Source organism: Vipera ursinii (assembly GCF_947247035.1).
Source record: "Vipera ursinii genome assembly, chromosome: 3".
In the NCBI taxonomy this organism is placed as follows: Eukaryota; Metazoa; Chordata; class Lepidosauria; order Squamata; family Viperidae; genus Vipera; species Vipera ursinii.
In genome coordinates, this window is record NC_139516.1 from 36,580,092 (window position 1) to 36,597,497 (window position 17,406).

Sequence of the window (17,406 nt, forward strand, 5' to 3'; positions counted from 1 at the left end):
CTTGTTCCCTTTCAGTGTAACATATCCAGCTATAATTTTTTTTATATACCCTTGCTAATTGTGATGGAATGTAGTAGTCAGAATACTACAAGATTACAAGAGAGAAGGGATAAGAGACAGCTCAGTCCAGATATTTGGTGAGAAAGAGGATGAAGACAGCCCCCTCCCTAATAGTTCCCAGATATGCCTGATGTAAATAACAGAGTGCTTCAGTTTGGCAAGATTCTGTCTAGGTGTGGAACAATAAAGAATTCTGCTTGGAACAACCGGGTGTCTTTCTTGGTTTTGGGGCCTGATATAATTTTTCTTTTAGTAAAAAGAAACACTTTTCAAATCACTGGACATAGGATAAAGTTTTTACACATACATTAAATAAACTACACAAATATTCCATTATCTTCAATTACAGTGTCACAATTTTCAACATTCTCCCAATATTTATGACGTACACAGAGAGATTAGTATAGGAAGCACTGATTTCAATTTCATCTTTGACATATTAGTATCATTCCCATTGATTAGATTTACTTATGTGCCATCAAGTTGATGTTGATTCTTAGTAACTATACAAATATTCTCCAAAAGGATCTGTCACCAACCTGGTCCTTCGGGTCTTCAAATAATGCACCCATTGCTACTTGTAACTGAGTCCATCCACCCTCCTGCTTGTCTCTTTCTTGCCACCTTTCCAATATTGTCAATTTTCCCAGAGAGGTAGGGCTTTGCATTATATCTCCAAAGTTCTTATAATTTTAACCCCACTTGTACCTTAAGTGAGTATCCTGGACTGATTTATTTGATGTTCATTTGTTTTCTTGGCTTTCCATGCTGTTCTCAGGAGTTTTCTGTTGTTCAAAAGTATCAATACTCTATTTTCAGCTATGCTGGCTCAGGAATTCTGGGAGTTGAAGTCCATGAGTCATAAAAGAGCCGAGGTTGCCTACCCCTGGTGCCTAGAGAATGGGTTCGGATGCTGCCTTTATTAGACCGTAGCCAGACCCCAGCTCTCTCCAGGCACAGCTCCCTCCCGAGACGTTCGGCACCGGTTGATGACGCCAGCGCTGTGCTACGTCGGAAGGGCGTTCCGGCGACCGCGAAGCCTGGAAGTGAAGTAAGAGGTTCATACTTAACTTGCTAGCCGTTGGGCAGGGAGTGTGTGTGTGTGTGCGTGTGCGTATGCGTGTGTCCTTGAAGTCCTTTCTCTCCAAGTCTGGGGTGGGAGGAGGCGTGAAAACTGCGTGCCCTGGTCAGGAGAGACCGCGGTCTCTCGTCGATCCCCACCCGCTGTTGAGAGGCGCTGCCTTGGAAGGTATTTGCTACCAGAGCTGGGTGTGTCCGTCGCTCCCGCTCGAATCCCATCTCCCTGTCCTCGATGTGTGCCCGATGTGCTTGATGCCCTTTAAGGAGAGCCCTTCCTGCCTCCCAGGGCAGGGCGTTCAATTCAGCTGCATGTGGAGGGAGGGAGGGAGGCAGAATGGAGGTGGTCCTGCGAGGCTTGTTATTCTCTGACTAGGATCTTGAGGGTTTAGTGCACTTACCAGCTGCCAGGAGCTGGTCGGTAAGGCTGGCTTGTGCTCTAGTCACACACGCCATCAGGTTTTATTTAACTATGGTTTATAGAGCAAACCGTAGCTGGCATGATTCCCAATAATAAGCTGTGGTTTACAAGCCATTGTGGCTAGCTTCATAGACAGCCCTAAGGTAAAATATGGTTTGCTTTTTTAAAGTTCCTTGTCTTATTAAGGAAACGGGATTTCCTGCCGTGGGAACAATCCTACAAAATATGTGGGATTGCTAATTTACACAAGGCCACTGAATAATTTTCTTTCTTCACACAATATGAATTTGAATCATTTTACCATCTGTGCAATCTGATATATGTAAACTGCCTGGAGTCACTGGTGACATGGTGGCGTAGAAGTTATCATGTTCAATACAATGTACACTTCTCATTTACATACCTATTTAGCAGAAAGGCTAATAATGTGGTATGTGGTATCCCTTACAGTTAAGAATTGGGTTCACATCAGTTGTTCATGTGTTATCTTTCAGTCTTTACCTTACACCAAATGTCAAAAGTATTATTTTTTTCTTGGGTGCTTATTAAAACTTTGCAAATGTAGTCTTGAATAGCACATTTGTTTTGGTTGGGAGTTTTATATAGAGTGACTTGGCACAGTTATGCCAGTCTGAGTAGCTGGGGCGGAAAGGGATAATTTATTTTGCTGGGATTTAGGATCTGAATTTAAGGCATTATATTAGTGCTAGGACAGAGAGAGAGAAAAATCTTCATAAATGGCAGTACTTAATTAGGGATGATGGGATTGACTGGATGGATTAGATAGATTGATGACTCTTTGATGAAGAGAGGAAATCCCAAAATCTTGAATAAAGTTTTTTTTTTAAAAAAAAATCCCATTTATATCCCGCCCTTCTCTGAAGACTCAGGGCGGCTTACAATCTAAAGCACAAATCAGTGTGCTTAGCACATTAGTTGTGGTATATACATGGTGTACATGGTGTATACATGCTTAAATAAAAAAGCTGTCCCAGAACTTTAGGACAGGTGCTGCCCCCATTTGGAGAACTCTGGAACATCTTGAGAAAATAGGATTATCTATTAAATTTATCTATTTATCAAATTCCTATCAGAATAACCATTTCAGCAATAAATACAGGACTGTGATCTATTTCCTTTACTGTTGAAATAGTTATCCTGATAAAAATTTAATTGCCAGGAGAGCGATAGGAAGCATGTATCCTAATATCAAAAGGAACTTTTGATATTGACCATCACTTGAATTGATTCAGGTTTGGGAATTTAGGACACAATTTTTTTTTATCCTACTTTTAGGATCTGCCCAGTAAGTGACAAGGTACATCTGAACTCTTCACGAAACGTGTGCCATATAGTCCTACTTTTTAACATCCACATTTGGAATGGACAATCTCTTAACAATATGATCCTTATTTTTCTTTGTTTTTCTTTTTTGGTTTAAGCTTTTTGCTTCCATTCTCGTGCATAATTCTGTAAAATAAAAATGTTGCATCACTGAAAATAAATCATTTTACATTGAATCTTGATGGGATAATTTTCGGGTACTACAATACAGTTTGTTGACTGCATATTTTCCATATCTGTCCTAAAAGAATGGAAGACCTGGATATATAAATTAATCCCTTTTTACTCCAGTCTATCCAAGACATGTGTCTGTGCCAACAGGGTCAGAGACAGAGAGAGAGAGACTAATACAAACTGCAGAGATAAGAGATTAAGAAAATAAGAGAATAAAAAGAAAAAAAGTAGTATAGGAAAAGATGAGATGAGGGGTTTTTTGTATTTTAAGAGAAGGTAATGAATTGCTAAAATTGTTTATATATTCATTGCAGATCCTTGTAATGAAGATGGTCATTGTTACTTATTGGATAAGTGAATTGTGTTTTATTTTGTTAACTATATTGTTTCTAATTACTTTTTTAAAAAATGTAATATTGAAGTATATATATTTATCAAATTTATATGCCACTCATCTCATGGTGAAGTATATATAATTGTTATATGCCCCTAGGATATTTTAATGGAGGGCGATTTGTACCTAGAGTAATATATATTTGTGTTACTAACAGGGTCCTGAGGAAGGCAATGACTGAGTACAAATTGGTGGTAGTAGGAGCTGGGGGTGTTGGAAAAAGTGCCCTGACCATCCAGCTTATCCAGAATCACTTTGTAGATGAATATGATCCTACTATTGAGGTAAGGTTTTGAGAATATTAATATCTTAGCATACTAAGTGTATGTTGTTTTCTTTACTGCTACAGTGCTCCAGAAGCATGTTTTTCTAGATAATAAATTATAAATATACACAGTTACCAGTATCCACCCATCTTTTTTAGTTTTTTGTTTCAGTACTCAGGTTTATGTATATGTATATACTGCTATGTAATTTAAACATAAAACCATTTTGTCCTTCCTATCATGGTATAATCCAGAAAAGACTTTACTTTTCATTCTGTTTATGGAAGCTGTACTTATTCTTAAACATGTTGTTTATCACTTTTTGCTGTCGGTTGCTGGTCTCATATTTATTTTCACTGCCTTGAAAAATTAATTGGAAAAGACTTGCTAGGAAGCATGCGGCAGAAGATGTTGTAGGATAAAAGTAAGGATGAGCCATATTAAGCTTTGATGTTATAAGCCATGTCACAAAATAAGCTAGGTGATGTATAAAAAAATTAAATAGGGAGAAAATTAAATATGAATATGTTTAATAAGATTACTGAATTTTTAAAATTTAAGATACTATGATTCTCTACCCTTTCTCATCTTATCTCAATTATAATTTCAAAAATAGTTTTGCTCATTAACATTGAATGATTGGATATTTACTTTTGAAACTGCATTGATTTTCCATAGGATTCTTACCGTAAACAAGTTGTTATTGATGGAGAGACTTGTTTGCTAGACATCCTGGATACGGCAGGACAGGAGGAATATAGTGCCATGAGGGACCAATATATGAGAACTGGGGAAGGCTTTCTTTGTGTGTTCGCCATTAACAACAGCAAATCATTTGCAGATATAAATCTTTACAGGTAGGTTCTCCATATTAGTGACAAGAGATAAGATTGAGTGGCACATTGTCTAGTATTTGTCATAGTTTTAAAAGAGAGATGATTAGTAAGGCAATGATTAGTAACTGCTAAGATATTTTACTTAATACTGTATATCAGTGCCAAATGCAACTTTGAAAATGTACCAGACACTAGTTGTGATACATTAAGAACATCTGATTACTGAATGGATTAGAACAGCAGTCCCCAACTTTTCCACCTTGGTGACCTGGCCCAGCACAGGCGGGGGACATGTAAGTACCGTGTTTTCCCCAAAAGTAAGGCCTACCCCGAAAATAAGCCCTAGCTTGATTTTTTGGGGGGTGGGCTTAATATAAGCCTTACTCCAAAAATAAGCCCTAGTTTTGGGGTGAGGCACACACTTAAAAATCAAGCTAGGGTGGGGGTATGGATCTGCCCCCCATCCACTTATCTTGCAGCCAGGCCTTTCCTCGCTGGCCCACTTCTTCTGCGGCTTTTTCTGCATCCAGGCCTGCATTTCTCAGTCACAGGCCTTTCCGGAAGGCCACTGCATCCAAGAACTGAGCTATGGATTGAATCCATAGCTCAGCTCTGCAAAATCTCTACAGCCAAGGGCCGAGCTATGGATTGAATCCATAACTCAGTACTCAGCTGCATAGGACTTCCGGAAAGGCCTGACTGCAAAATGCAGGCCAGAATGCATCTGCAGAATGCAGCTGTTCCTTTGGCCCCAGAAGAAGTGGACCAGCTGTCAGGGCTGTCGGTGCCAGAGGTGAGTAAGACATCCCCTGAAAATAAGACCTGCTGCCTCTTTTGGAAAGAAAAAAAAAAAGACCCGGTCCTATTTTCAGGGAAACACTGGTAGAAGGCACATGTGCACCACTCCATTGATGTGAGGGGCATGCGCCCTTCACTGGCACAAATGGAGCTTTGCTTGCAAGCGAAGGGCACTTGGGCTCACGCACGAAACCTCTCATGTGAGCAGCAGGCGCTTGTGCGTGAAACCAGTTGCACGAAAGGAGGGCGCTTTAGCGGAGAGTGTTCGCACACAAACCTGCATTCGTGCAAGGAGAGTGCTTATGTGCAAAACTCCATTCCATTGTGCAAGTGGAGCTTCACGCACGCTCGAGTGGAGCATCGCGTGCACGCTTGCCCATCGCTCGCGTGGCCCACTTTTGAACAAGCTGTGGCCCAGGTGTTGGGCACCCCTTGATTAAAATAAGCATAAAATAGACTTGAAGAACATCTTTTCAACCTAAATCTTTTACTAACGTAATTTGATTTCATTTCTATCCCCTTTTGTCTAGAAAATAATACAATATAATATTGGATTTAATTCCCCCAATAGAGAAGAGGGCATTATTTTGGCAGAATAATTCCCTCAGGATTGCAAGCCTTTTCACTAGTCAAAGGCAGGTATCAGTTTTATCTTAGTTGGTCTGTAGATAGGGCTCGCAACTTGGGAGTCCTCCTAGATTCACGGCTCACTTTGGAAGACCATATAGGAGCTGTGACTAGGGGGGCCTTCGCCCAGGTTCGCCTGGTGCGCCAGTTGCGGCCCTATCTTAGCCGGGATGATTTGTGCACGGTCACTCATGCGCTCGTGTCTTCTCGTCTGGACTACTGCAACGCTCTCTACATGGGGCTGCCCTTGAGGACCACCCGGAAGCTCCAACTGGTACAGAATGCAGCCGCGAGAGTTGTGTTGGGAGTCTCCCGATACTCCCACGTTACACCGCTGCTCCGTGAGCTGCATTGGTTGCCAGTTGTCTTCCGGGTGAGATTCAAGGTACTGGTAACAGTGTTTAAAGCCCTTCATGGCATGGGGCCGGAGTACCTTAGGGAACATCTGCTGCCGGCATCAAGCTCCCTGCGCCCTGTGCGTTCCCACAGAGAGGGCCTCCTCAGGGTGCCACCGATCAGGGAATGTCGATTGGTGGCCCCCAGGGGGAGATCCTTCTCTGTGGGCGCTCCGGAGCTGTGGAACCAGCTGCCGGTAGAGCTCCGGATGGCGCCCGATCTTCGCTCCTTTCGCCGCGACCTCAAGACGTTTCTGTTTGTACAAGCCGGCCTAGCCTGATGGGGATTGGTGGGGTTTTTTTTAATTTTTTGTTTTAATTTTAAATTGTTGTTTTAGAATTTTATTCCAACTGTTTTAATATGGGCAATTATTTAATCTTGTTTTAACGTTTGTATGTAGTATTTTATTCTGCCCTGTGAACCGCCCTGAGTCCTCAGGGAGAAGGGCGGTATACAAATATTATTAAATTAAATTAAATTAAATCAATGACAGCATAAACATGTCAGAAAGAAGCACAGAAGGTATGTGTTGTCTCTTCCATTAACATAGCCCATCATATCTTTTCCCAGAAAGTTTCATTTTCTTTTTTCCCATCATATCTTTCCCCAGAGAGCAAATTAAAAGAGTGAAAGATTCAGAAGATGTACCAATGGTATTAGTGGGAAACAAATGTGATTTACCAACACGAACAGTAGACACTAAGCAGGCTCACGAAGTAGCAAAGAGCTATGGCATTCCATTCATTGAAACATCTGCCAAAACAAGACAGGTAATGAATTCTTGTATTTCTGCTCATATCTCAAGAAAATAGCTAGAGTTATTGTTAGGTATATGGACAAATCTGATTGAGAAGGAAAACATTAGCACCTATGGGTAGGCGCAGCCATCTTGTGGGCCATTTCAGTTTTTAATTTCTAAGAGCCACACTGCCTAGTCCTATTTGCATATTTATATTAATTACTAATCTAGCAGCTGAATTTTGAAGAAGTGGAGTCCACTTTCCTACATTTTTCCTGTTACAGACTTGCATGGAACTTAATAAGTTCTTATGGCATTTAGATTTCTTTTAATTGTGAATAGCTGTGTAAGAAGCAGTTTATGTTTGGGATGCAAAATCCTAATTCTTTAAGAATAGAGGATTTTTAACATTAATGAAGAACATTATTGGTAAATTCAGTACAGAGTTTTTCAGGAGGAATGTGAGAAAATAAAGTATAGGAAATAATTCACTTAAGACCATATGTTTCTCAACTTTCCATTCAGGGTGTTGAAGATGCTTTTTATACATTGGTTAGAGAAATCCGTCAGTATCGAATGAAAAGGCTCAACTGTAATGAAGATGGGAATCAAGGCTGCATGGGGGTGTCATGTCTTGTGATGTGATGAGGTAGGATTAGACTAGCTGATAGCTTATGTTTGACAAATATGGTACAGCGGTGTTTCTCAACCTTGGCAAACCTTAAGATCTGTGCGTTCAATTCCCAGAATTCCACAGCCACCACATTCTGAGAGTTGAAGTCCACAGTTCTTAAAGTCACCAAGGTTGAGAAACACTGAGGTACAGTATAACATTTTTGAACTATTAGGTATTTTAAAGGCAATTTGTAAATTTATATCCTTTTCTGCCATCAAGCTGATAAGACCTTGGATATGACTCTACAAAACTCATTTATGTTAAAGGATTTAGCAAAAAGTAACTTGGTACTCTCATAATTACTGGTAGAGAATGTTGCTTTATTATGTTGCAGATCAATTGAAGTTGATGGATGCAATTGGTACCAAGTCTCTGCATTATATTTTATAAAAATGAAAGTTCTTGCAGTTTTTATAGAACACTCCTGATGAAAAGACGTGTGCTTGTAAGCCTACTGGCCTCTGTAATTTCATTTGTCTGTACTTTATATTGCCAGTCTCTGGAAATCAGAATTAAATGTGTAGCTCTTCTTGGATTTTGGAGAGACGTTCTGAGATAAATCTGCACTAATAATATTTTATGTCTAATAGAACAGAACTAACAAAACATTCATTTATTTCAGCTGCCTTTGAATCATCCATCCAAGTTCAAAGTTGAATCTTAATTCCACTGTGTTGCATTTCATGACGATGCCTTGGCCAGTATCGTGCAACTTGCCAACTGATCAATACTAAAACATTCTATCAGCACCAGAAGATACTGTTTCTGAACATCTACCTCTTTGCTCAGTTGAGCATGCAAAGAAAATCTCATACGTTATGTGTGGAATTTTTCACTTTTCTTTCTTGGGTAGGTTCAAACAGAGAAACTGATTATATGGGAACTATAGAGGCCAAATGCCTTGAAAAAAATAACATCTCATTTTCTGGAAAGAAGGCTGGAATGAATTATGATCATGCTATTCCAAAAAAGCCATTACACAGCATTGTATGGTAACATGCTTGATTTCCTGTACACCGTTTTAAACCAGGATAATATTTGTCACATTTCCTATCCTATGTAAAAAATTCCTGTTGTACATTAGACTAATCACACCTAGTCTAACATCTTTAATTCTGGCCCCTTTTTTATAACAAAAGTAAAATTATTTGCTTATCAAGTGCCTCTTTACAAAGGCAAGCTAGACCTTAATCCTTATCATGCAGGTTGCAGCTCTGGTTCCTAGCTGACCCATCTTGAATGTTTGAAGCTGACTCCGTACATTGATCTGTGTAACCCAGTATTAACTATGCTTGGCTTTATTGTATTCTATTTGGGCTTCCCAATGAACTGTATATGGGAACTTTTGCAGAAAATATTTACTATCACTGGGCTTTGTTGTCAGAGTTCTTTGCATCATTGACTGAAAGGCACTTTGAGATTAAGATTCTCCTGAGGAAATAGCAGTTAACTGCTATTTATTTTTAAATACAATACATTCCGTTTACCTTGTGCTTGAAGGTACTGGTATTTTCATCAGGACCACATTAGCTGTGGATATTGTCAACAGCTGTTACTCCATTATCAGTCATAAAACATGGCCGTATGAGGTTTGTGTAGAAAAAAAATCTGTTCTATCCCAGCTATTTCTGCACTTCTATTTTTAGTTAAACTTATTTACTCATTTGATATCTTTGTCAAGCACAGTGTTTTTAGGCTTACTAGTGAAGAAATGTATTTAGGGAATCAATAATTAGCATTGTTCATTTTGAAAGCTCTCCAGGCTACTGCTGTGCAGTGAAACCAGAGGGGAAGAGCTAGTATAAAATGGAACTAGAGGAGTAGAGGGTGAATTTAATTTTTCCTGCTGCTTAGTAGCAGGATTAAACTGATACTGTACATTTATCCTTACAAATTTGGAGCTGGATTCCTCAGTAGCTTCCGTACCCCTATCGTAAAAGAAAAGGAGCTGTGAGTTTTCCTTTCTCTAATGCCGAGGAGTAGTTGATTGGATTACTATTTATATTATATATCCAAAATCTAGTCCTGCATCCCATGTATCATCCCACTTGCAAGTGAGTGAGTGAACTGCCTTCACTAAAAGTAGATGTTAAAATGTGAGGTGTATAAAAGCTGTCTGTCTGACTGTTTTACGTATCTGATTGATGTGGTTGATTGAAGGACAGAAATGACTTCAATAGAAATTGAGTTTGTGGTTGTTTGTGGTGGTTTACTAGTTTACAATATTGCCATTTTACTGCATACATTCCAAGTTGGGTAGAAAACCACTATCCAGTCTAATCCAAACTATCTAATCATCACGTAAGAAAGTTGGCATATTATTTCCTAAATATATAACTTAGTGGATCATTTCAGACATACTTCATACAGCATTACATAGGATCATACAATAATATGTTCAGATGCTTTACTGCTGCCTAATGTGTTAATATTAAACAAGCAAAACAGAGCTTATTTTCTCAAGAAATTGATGTCAGCTGAGCAATAAATTGATACTGTTTAAAGTCCCTTGCATTTTGCTCAATGCTACATAGCATTCAATTTTTTCTTAGTGTGGTTCCTTTGTTCTGTGGTAGATATGTGGCATATACACTGGTAGATAGTGAAATTTGCTTGATTTCTATAAGTCGGCCAGCTGTGTAAATTACAGAAGCACTACTACAGAACATGGGACCACCTAAAAAGAAGTACAGCGAATTGTTGGGCTTAAAAGAATTATTGAGAAATCACACTTCTTGGTTAGCATTTGCAGTTTAGAAATTGTAATTCCAAGAGCCTGAATATTAAGTGTCATTTTTGGCTCTGTGTTCTGCATATTTGCCAATGAATCTGAGAAGCACAGAGAAGCACAGTTGGTAACATTTGTAATTCTTGCCTTCTTTCAATTCTTGAAATTTCCTGCATTTACATTTGCAGAGGATATTGTAGTGGTTAACCTGGGCCACAACAATATATTATTCCTGATGGTCTGCTGTCTTTTCCAGATCACTGTTCATCTCTCTGTAGCGTTAAGAAAAAAAGGATTCAACGGAACATTTGAAATGCACAGCAGTGACAAATATGAAGCTAAATCTCACGTACAGATAGTCCTTGACTTACAGCCTCAACTGAGCCCAAAATTTCTATTGCTAAGCAAGGCAGTTAAGAAAGTCATAAGTAACTTTTTTCAGTGCTGTTGTAACTTTGAACAGTTACTTACAAATAGTCACTAAACGAGTGGTTGTAAGTTGAGGACCACCTATATTAGGAAAGCAAGCACACAGATTTGTATAGAATTGTTGCTCACAAATTATCATGAACAGATGTATAAGTAAAATAAGTGCATAGTCTTGAATAAGAGTGTGGTACATGCAGATAGTGTCTGTTGGTTGCAGATTTTAAAAAATAATGTTTGAAAATAACTTTTACAACCATGTTCCTCAGCTGACCAGGGATATCTTTGCTTTTATTTTAGGAAAGAATCTCACTGATTCATTTAATTCTGCAGAAGTCCTTTCCAAAACAAGTTGGATTTTTAGTTTACTCTGCTAACAAATTAAAATTTAGGTATGGGAAAAAAAATTATTGCAAGCTGGGCTTCCAGTTACCAGTCCTCGTTTTTCCTCTAACCAATTATAATAATGCTGTTAAAATTACACTAATAATTTGCTGTAGATGCCATACATATTTACTGGACTGCTGAATAGAAAACAAGATTACAGTGTTTAATCTGCTTAATATTTTTAAACATTTTCCATTACTAAAAGGATATTCCTGATACAGCAGATAATAGTATGCAAACGTGGACAAAGTGTTGATCCTTTTTAAAGGAAATGGTTTTCTTTATAGGATGAATGGCTTCTGTAAGTTGCCTGCTGTGTCGTGTGGATTGTCTTTTTTAATGTTTCAGAATGTTTAATATACTGTACTAACTGTTTCAGAAGTATTTGTGCCCGTATGAAAATGTAATTGATACACTGAAACTTATGGTCAGTTTCTTGTGTTACCTGATATATATATATATTTCTCTAAACGACTGTTTGAAAGCAAAAAGTGCCTTTGTTGCCTAACACATTTGAATTCCTAGAAATGTATGTACAATTAGAAATTCCCAATCATAGCAAGTAACAGCAATTTGCCAATTTTGTCTGATTTTGGAAAAGCTAAGCAGGATTGAATGAAGTTAGTATCTATCACAAGACTATTTATGGACAAAAAAAAATCTAACAAATCATTCCCCTTTCACCAACCTTCATACTATTCCATATAGTCATCAGGAGTCAAACTTCACTAGAGAGACTTTAAAAATTCCATCTTTTTTATGTTTGCATAAAATATCATTGTGTATTGCAAGTCCTGACTCATCTATATAATATATGATAGAACCTAGACATGGTTAGGTTCTTATTTTCCATGGACAAAACAAGAATGAATTGCAAGATGCTGTGAATATCAGTGAAGGCCATTATTGATGAAACAATGAAGTCAATATTCTGATCATACATAATTCAGAGGCAGCTAAAAATAATTTTTAACTTCTGGAGCTGATATCACTTCATGTTTATTTGGATGACAAAGTGATTTGTTTTAAGAATGCTATATTTGCTGTAACATCTGATTTTACTTTTAGTTATGCTTATTTCTAGATCTGACATAGCTGAATACCAGAGTTAATATGGCACAATAGATGCTGTGTGGATAAAAAAAAATGGACCATCCTTCCAATGTATGGTATTTCAAGAACTTACTCTCTGGATTTCCAGACCATTAAATGTTAAAGGTTGACATATTGTCAAAGCACTAAATCTAATTCCATTGTAATGTAATCATTTTTAAATGTGTTTAAGCAAACACTTGTTTTTTCCCTAAAATACATAAATATTTCTTTAGTGTGTTTGTTCAGTAATTGGTTCAGAAACAACATCCCCTACTTTGTATTTTAAAATGTGGGTAATTTATAATTACCTGTAACTATTACAAGGTGAATCTTTTTCAAATGAGTGAACCATTTTCAAAAACACCTGGAGATATATGAATAATTACAGTACATTTGGGCTAGTCAGATCCCTAGATTGTTCAGTAAAGCTGTCCCAAGTCTTGTAGTTAGTCACAGATCTTTAGCTAAATATTTGGAATCTTAAAAATATATTGTTGGTATTGTAGTATGGCAGAAATATACATTTCTATCAAAAAAGAAAAAGAAAACGTATGTTCCACCAACTCTATTTTTTTCTTTTCTAAATGTCACTTTGTAGGATAGGTAAATTTCAGATTCTTACTCCTTAAAAAATAATGGAAGTTCCAGAACAACTAATTGACCACATGAAAAAGTTATATACAGCAGAGGTCCCCAACCTTTTGGACACCAGGGACTGGTTCCATGCAGAGAGGTTTTTCCGCAGACTGGAGGGTGCGTGGTTTTGTGTGCTGCCTGCATCTCACAGATGGGGCTTTGTGCAGACCAGTTGCTGCCATGCCACGGCCCGGTACTGGTCCACAGACCAGGGGCTGGGGACCTCTGATATACAGGACAAGAAACATCAGTATGCTATTTAATATGCCTTCCATTTCCTATTTTAGATAAGATAATCTTTATTGTCATTTTTTTACTGTGGGCACAACAGCACACATCAAAAATGAAATTTAGTTGCCCGCTCTCAAAGTGAAACATACATGACACACACCTAAAACATACCATATACAACATATGTATAGACCCACACCCCTACATTTTCTCCACAAACAACACCCTGTGACGTGATTTGGTCTGAGAGAGAGTGACGCCCAAGATTATCCAGCCGGCTTTCATGCTGAAAAAAAGTGGAAGATATAAAATGACAGCCAACAGCAAGACAGATGGCCTCAATTACAATGGGGATGAGTGCACGATTGGAAAACCTGAAAGACGAGGTTAGGGATTGATAGTCATGGAGAAAATGTATGTGGTCACTAAGAGTTGAAAATGAATTGATGGCACATAATCACCTACAGTTTGAAACGGGCGTCAAACTGCCGGCCTGCGGGCCAGATGCATCATAGCAAAACTGCCCACCCCATTGCTGGCAATGGCAAAAAAGACGCGATACGTCATAACACATCACGTGATGTTGCAAGTTTGACACCCCTGGTTTAAAAGATACGGCCTGAAACCAAGGATGGAAACAAATGGCTCCAATTAATACTTTACTTAGCAATCAGATATGCAGGAAGCAGCATCTAATAAATATTATATATACACATAAGTTAGTACAAAAAGTCAAACACTGCAACACAATAAAAAGATGGGGAGGGCGGGAGCAGGATGGGGAGAGGAGGTGGGATCTGTGTTAATCGATTAACCACCTCCACTATGATCAATTAACAAAAGTTTACTGTGGTTTATAAATCACAGTAACTGAGTTCACATGTGTATTAGCTTCGCATGTATTCTAGGGCTAGGCCACAGAGATGTAGATTGGGGGATAGTTGCTGTCTAGGGAGCAAATAAGTTTTTAGTAGTTATTTGTTTCTTCAATTTATAAACTGCCTCAATCATCCAACTTTCTCTAAGCAATGAATTTTAAAACAGTGACAAAAAACAGCAAAGATACTAAGTAATAAAAAATGTATTACTACATTGGAGGAAACACAGAATACAACCAAGAATAAAATATCTGTGTCAGCACTGCATCCTAAATCATTCAAAGCCTGCTGGAACAGCCACCTGCTTTCATAAAACGATGATAAGGCTGGGGCTGTATAGATAACAAGGGGAAAGTTGTATCTTTGTAGTGCTCTGTCACAAGGCTACAACTTCCAGAAGATTTCTCCACACATTTTCTGTTCTTTTTCTGAGGACCCTATTCTAGTTCATCTGACTTTTTGAATAAGATGTCACAAGAGATAAAAAGGGAATTAGTGTTGCTGTAAAGCCTAAAGGTCATTCTTGGTTTCAGATTGCAGTTTTAATACCTTTGACATTAACTGCAGAAATATTAGAAGCAAATGTAGTTTTACCGCCAGCTGAATTGGGCAGGCAGTTTTCTGAAAATGGATTGAGAAAGCTGGGAAAGTCTTCCCAAGGATGACATGTGGGATTGGACTGCAGGGGTTCATTAACATATTGAGCTCAGCCTGGACACTAGGATTTAGAAATGGTTCCAATTACATTTCAAAATGGAAGGATATCTGAGAAAATTCCAACAAATAATTACCTTCTTTGAGAGAGACTTCTGGTTTGGTGTCATGACGACACGGATGAAAAAAACCGGGGCTCCAGTTTCCTAGTCCGATTTTGCTCTGTCTGGAGACCCCAAGGGGTTGGAAAGTTGCCCTGGAGAGGAAGAACGGAAGCTTTGGGAGCTTGGAGCTGATGGTCGTCGGCCCAATCGAACTGAGGAACCTCTTCAAACAGACGGGAGAAAGGCTGCCGGCATAGAGTCATAGACAGCCAGGAAAGAAACAAAGAACACGGCATGCCACTGAACAGTCGATTTTCAGCAACATGTTTTTATGGTTATTAGCAGGGCTTTTTTTCTCATAGAACGCTCAGAATGGAGTTCCGGCACCTTTTTTTGATGGAACCTTGTAGGGTAGGCAAGGCGGGTTGTATGACATGTGTGAGTTCCGGCACTTTTTCTTTTACAAAAAAAGCACTGGTTATTAGTTTTTTATTAATGTTCCAATATTGTTGTTGTCAGCTGCGAAGTCATGTCCGACTCATCGCGACCCTATGGACAACATTCCTCCAGGCCTTCCTGTCTTCCACCATCTTCTGGAGTCCATTTAAGCTCACGCCTACTGCTTCAGTGACTCCATCCAGCCACCTCATTCTCTGTCGTCCCCTTCTTCTATTGCCCTCGATCTTTCCCAGCATTAGGCTCTTCTCCAGTCAGTCCTTCCTTCTCATTAGGTGGCCAAAGTATTTGAGTTTCAACTTCAAGATCTGGCCTTCTAAAGAGCAGTCAGGATTGATCTCCTCTAGGACTGACCGGTTTGATCGCCTTGCAGTCCAAGGGACTCGCAGAAGTCTTCTCCAGCACCACAGTTCAAAGGCCTCAATTCTTTGGCGCTCAGCCTTTCTTATGGTCCAACTTTCACTGCCATACATTGCAACTGGGAAGACCATAGCCTTGACTATACGCACTTTTGTTGACAGGGTGATGTCTCTGCTTTTTAGTGTGCTGTCTAGATTTGCCATGGCTTTCCTTCCCAGGAGCGTCTTTTAATTGCTTGGCTGCAGTCCCCATCTGCAGTGATCTTGGAGCCCAGGAAAATAAAATCTGTCACTACCTCCATTTCTTCCCCATCTATTTGCCAGGAATTGAGAGGGCCGGATGCCATGATCTTGGTTGCCTTAATGTTTAGTTTCAACCCAACTTTTGCACTCTCCTTCTTCACTCGCAACAAGAGTGAAGTTCTTCTTCACTTTCTGCCATTAGAGTGGTATCATCTGCATATCTTAGGTTGTTGATATTTCTTCCGGCAATCTTAATTCCAACTTTTGATTCATCTAGCCCTGCCTTTCTCATGATGTGCTCTGCATATAAGTTAAATAGGCAGGGCGACAGTATACAGCCTTGCCGGACTCCTTTCCCAATTTTGAACCAATCAGTAGTTCCGTGTCCAGTTCTCACTGTTGCTTCTTGACCCGCATATAGGTTTCTCAAGAGACAAATAAGATGGTCTGGTACTCCCATCTCTTTAAGAACTTGCCACAGTTTGTTATGATCCACACAATCAAAGGCTTTAGCATAGTCAATGAAGCAGAAGTAGATGTTTTTCTGGAACTCTCTAGCTTTCTCCATGATCCAGCGTATGTTGGCAATTTGATCTCTAGTTCCTCTGCCTCTTCGAAATCCTGCCTGTACTTCTGGTAGTTCTCGATCCACATACTGCTGAAGTCTAGCTTGTAGGATTTTAAGCATGACTTTACTAGCATGAGAAATGAGTGCAATGGTGCGATAGTTTGAACATTCTTTGGCACTGCCTTTCTTTGGAATTGGAATGTAAACTGATCTTTTCCAATCCTGTGGCCACTGTTGAGTTTTCCAAATTTGCTGGCAAATTGAGTGTAGCACTTTTACTGCACTGTCTTTTAAGATTTTGAATAGCTCAGCTGGAATACTGTCACCTCCACTAGCTTTGTTGTTGCTCAGCTTTTCTAAGGCCCACTTCACTTCACATTCTAGGATGTCTGGCTCAAGGTCAGTGACCACCTCATTGTGATTATCAGGGACGTTAAGCTCATTCTTGTATAGTTCTTCTGTGTAATTTTGCCACCTCTTCTTAATCTCTTCTGCCTCTGTTAGGTCCCTGCCATTTTGGTCCTTTATCATGCCCATTTTTGCATGGAATGTTCCCTTCATCTCTCCAATTTTCTTGAAAAGATCTCTGGTCCTCCCTATTCTATTGTTTTCTTCTATTTCTTTGCACTGTTCATTTAAGAAGGCATTCTTATCTCTTCTAGCTATTCTCTGGAATTCTGCATTAAATTGGGCATATCTATGTTTTTCTCCCTTGCCTTTCGCTTTCCTCCTTTCCTCAGCTATTTGCAAAGCTTCCTCAGACAGCCATTTTGCTTTCTTGCATTTCTTTTTCTTTGGGATGGTTTTGGTTGCTACCTGTTGTACAATGTCGC

General features: G+C 39.1%; 1 protein-coding gene across 3 annotated transcripts; it reads left to right on the top strand.

Annotated features, from left to right (window-relative positions):
- Positions 1-1,145: 1,145 nt before the first annotated feature.
- Positions 1,146-12,676, top strand: NRAS (NRAS proto-oncogene, GTPase). Of its 3 annotated transcripts, none has more exons than XM_083360425.1 (6): positions 1,146-1,309; positions 3,628-3,754; positions 4,415-4,593; positions 7,004-7,163; positions 7,658-7,781; positions 8,431-12,676. In XM_083360425.1, exons 2-5 carry the CDS (start codon positions 3,644-3,646, stop codon positions 7,775-7,777), a joined length of 570 nt encoding a protein of 189 aa, XP_083216551.1. In that variant the 5' UTR covers positions 1,146-1,309; positions 3,628-3,643; the 3' UTR covers positions 7,778-7,781; positions 8,431-12,676. The 3 variants fall into 3 exon arrangements, with proteins under 3 accessions (XP_083216551.1, XP_083216550.1, XP_083216552.1); XM_083360424.1 differs by having other exon boundaries at positions 1,198-1,309; positions 3,391-3,754; XM_083360426.1 differs by lacking the exon at positions 1,146-1,309 and adding an exon at positions 1,504-1,701.
- The last annotated feature ends 4,730 nt before the right edge of the window (positions 12,677-17,406 follow it).

Excerpts from the sequence above, each read along its gene's own strand:
- NRAS (XM_083360424.1), top strand. The coding sequence starts at position 3,560 with ATGCCCCTAGGATATTTTAATGGAGGGCGATTTGTACCTAGAGTAATA. Across the intron at positions 3,755-4,414 it reads AATATGATCCTACTATTGAG|GATTCTTACCGTAAACAAGT; the intron begins GTAAGGTTTTGA and ends GATTTTCCATAG. Across the intron at positions 4,594-7,003 it reads GCAGATATAAATCTTTACAG|AGAGCAAATTAAAAGAGTGA; the intron begins GTAGGTTCTCCA and ends ATCTTTCCCCAG.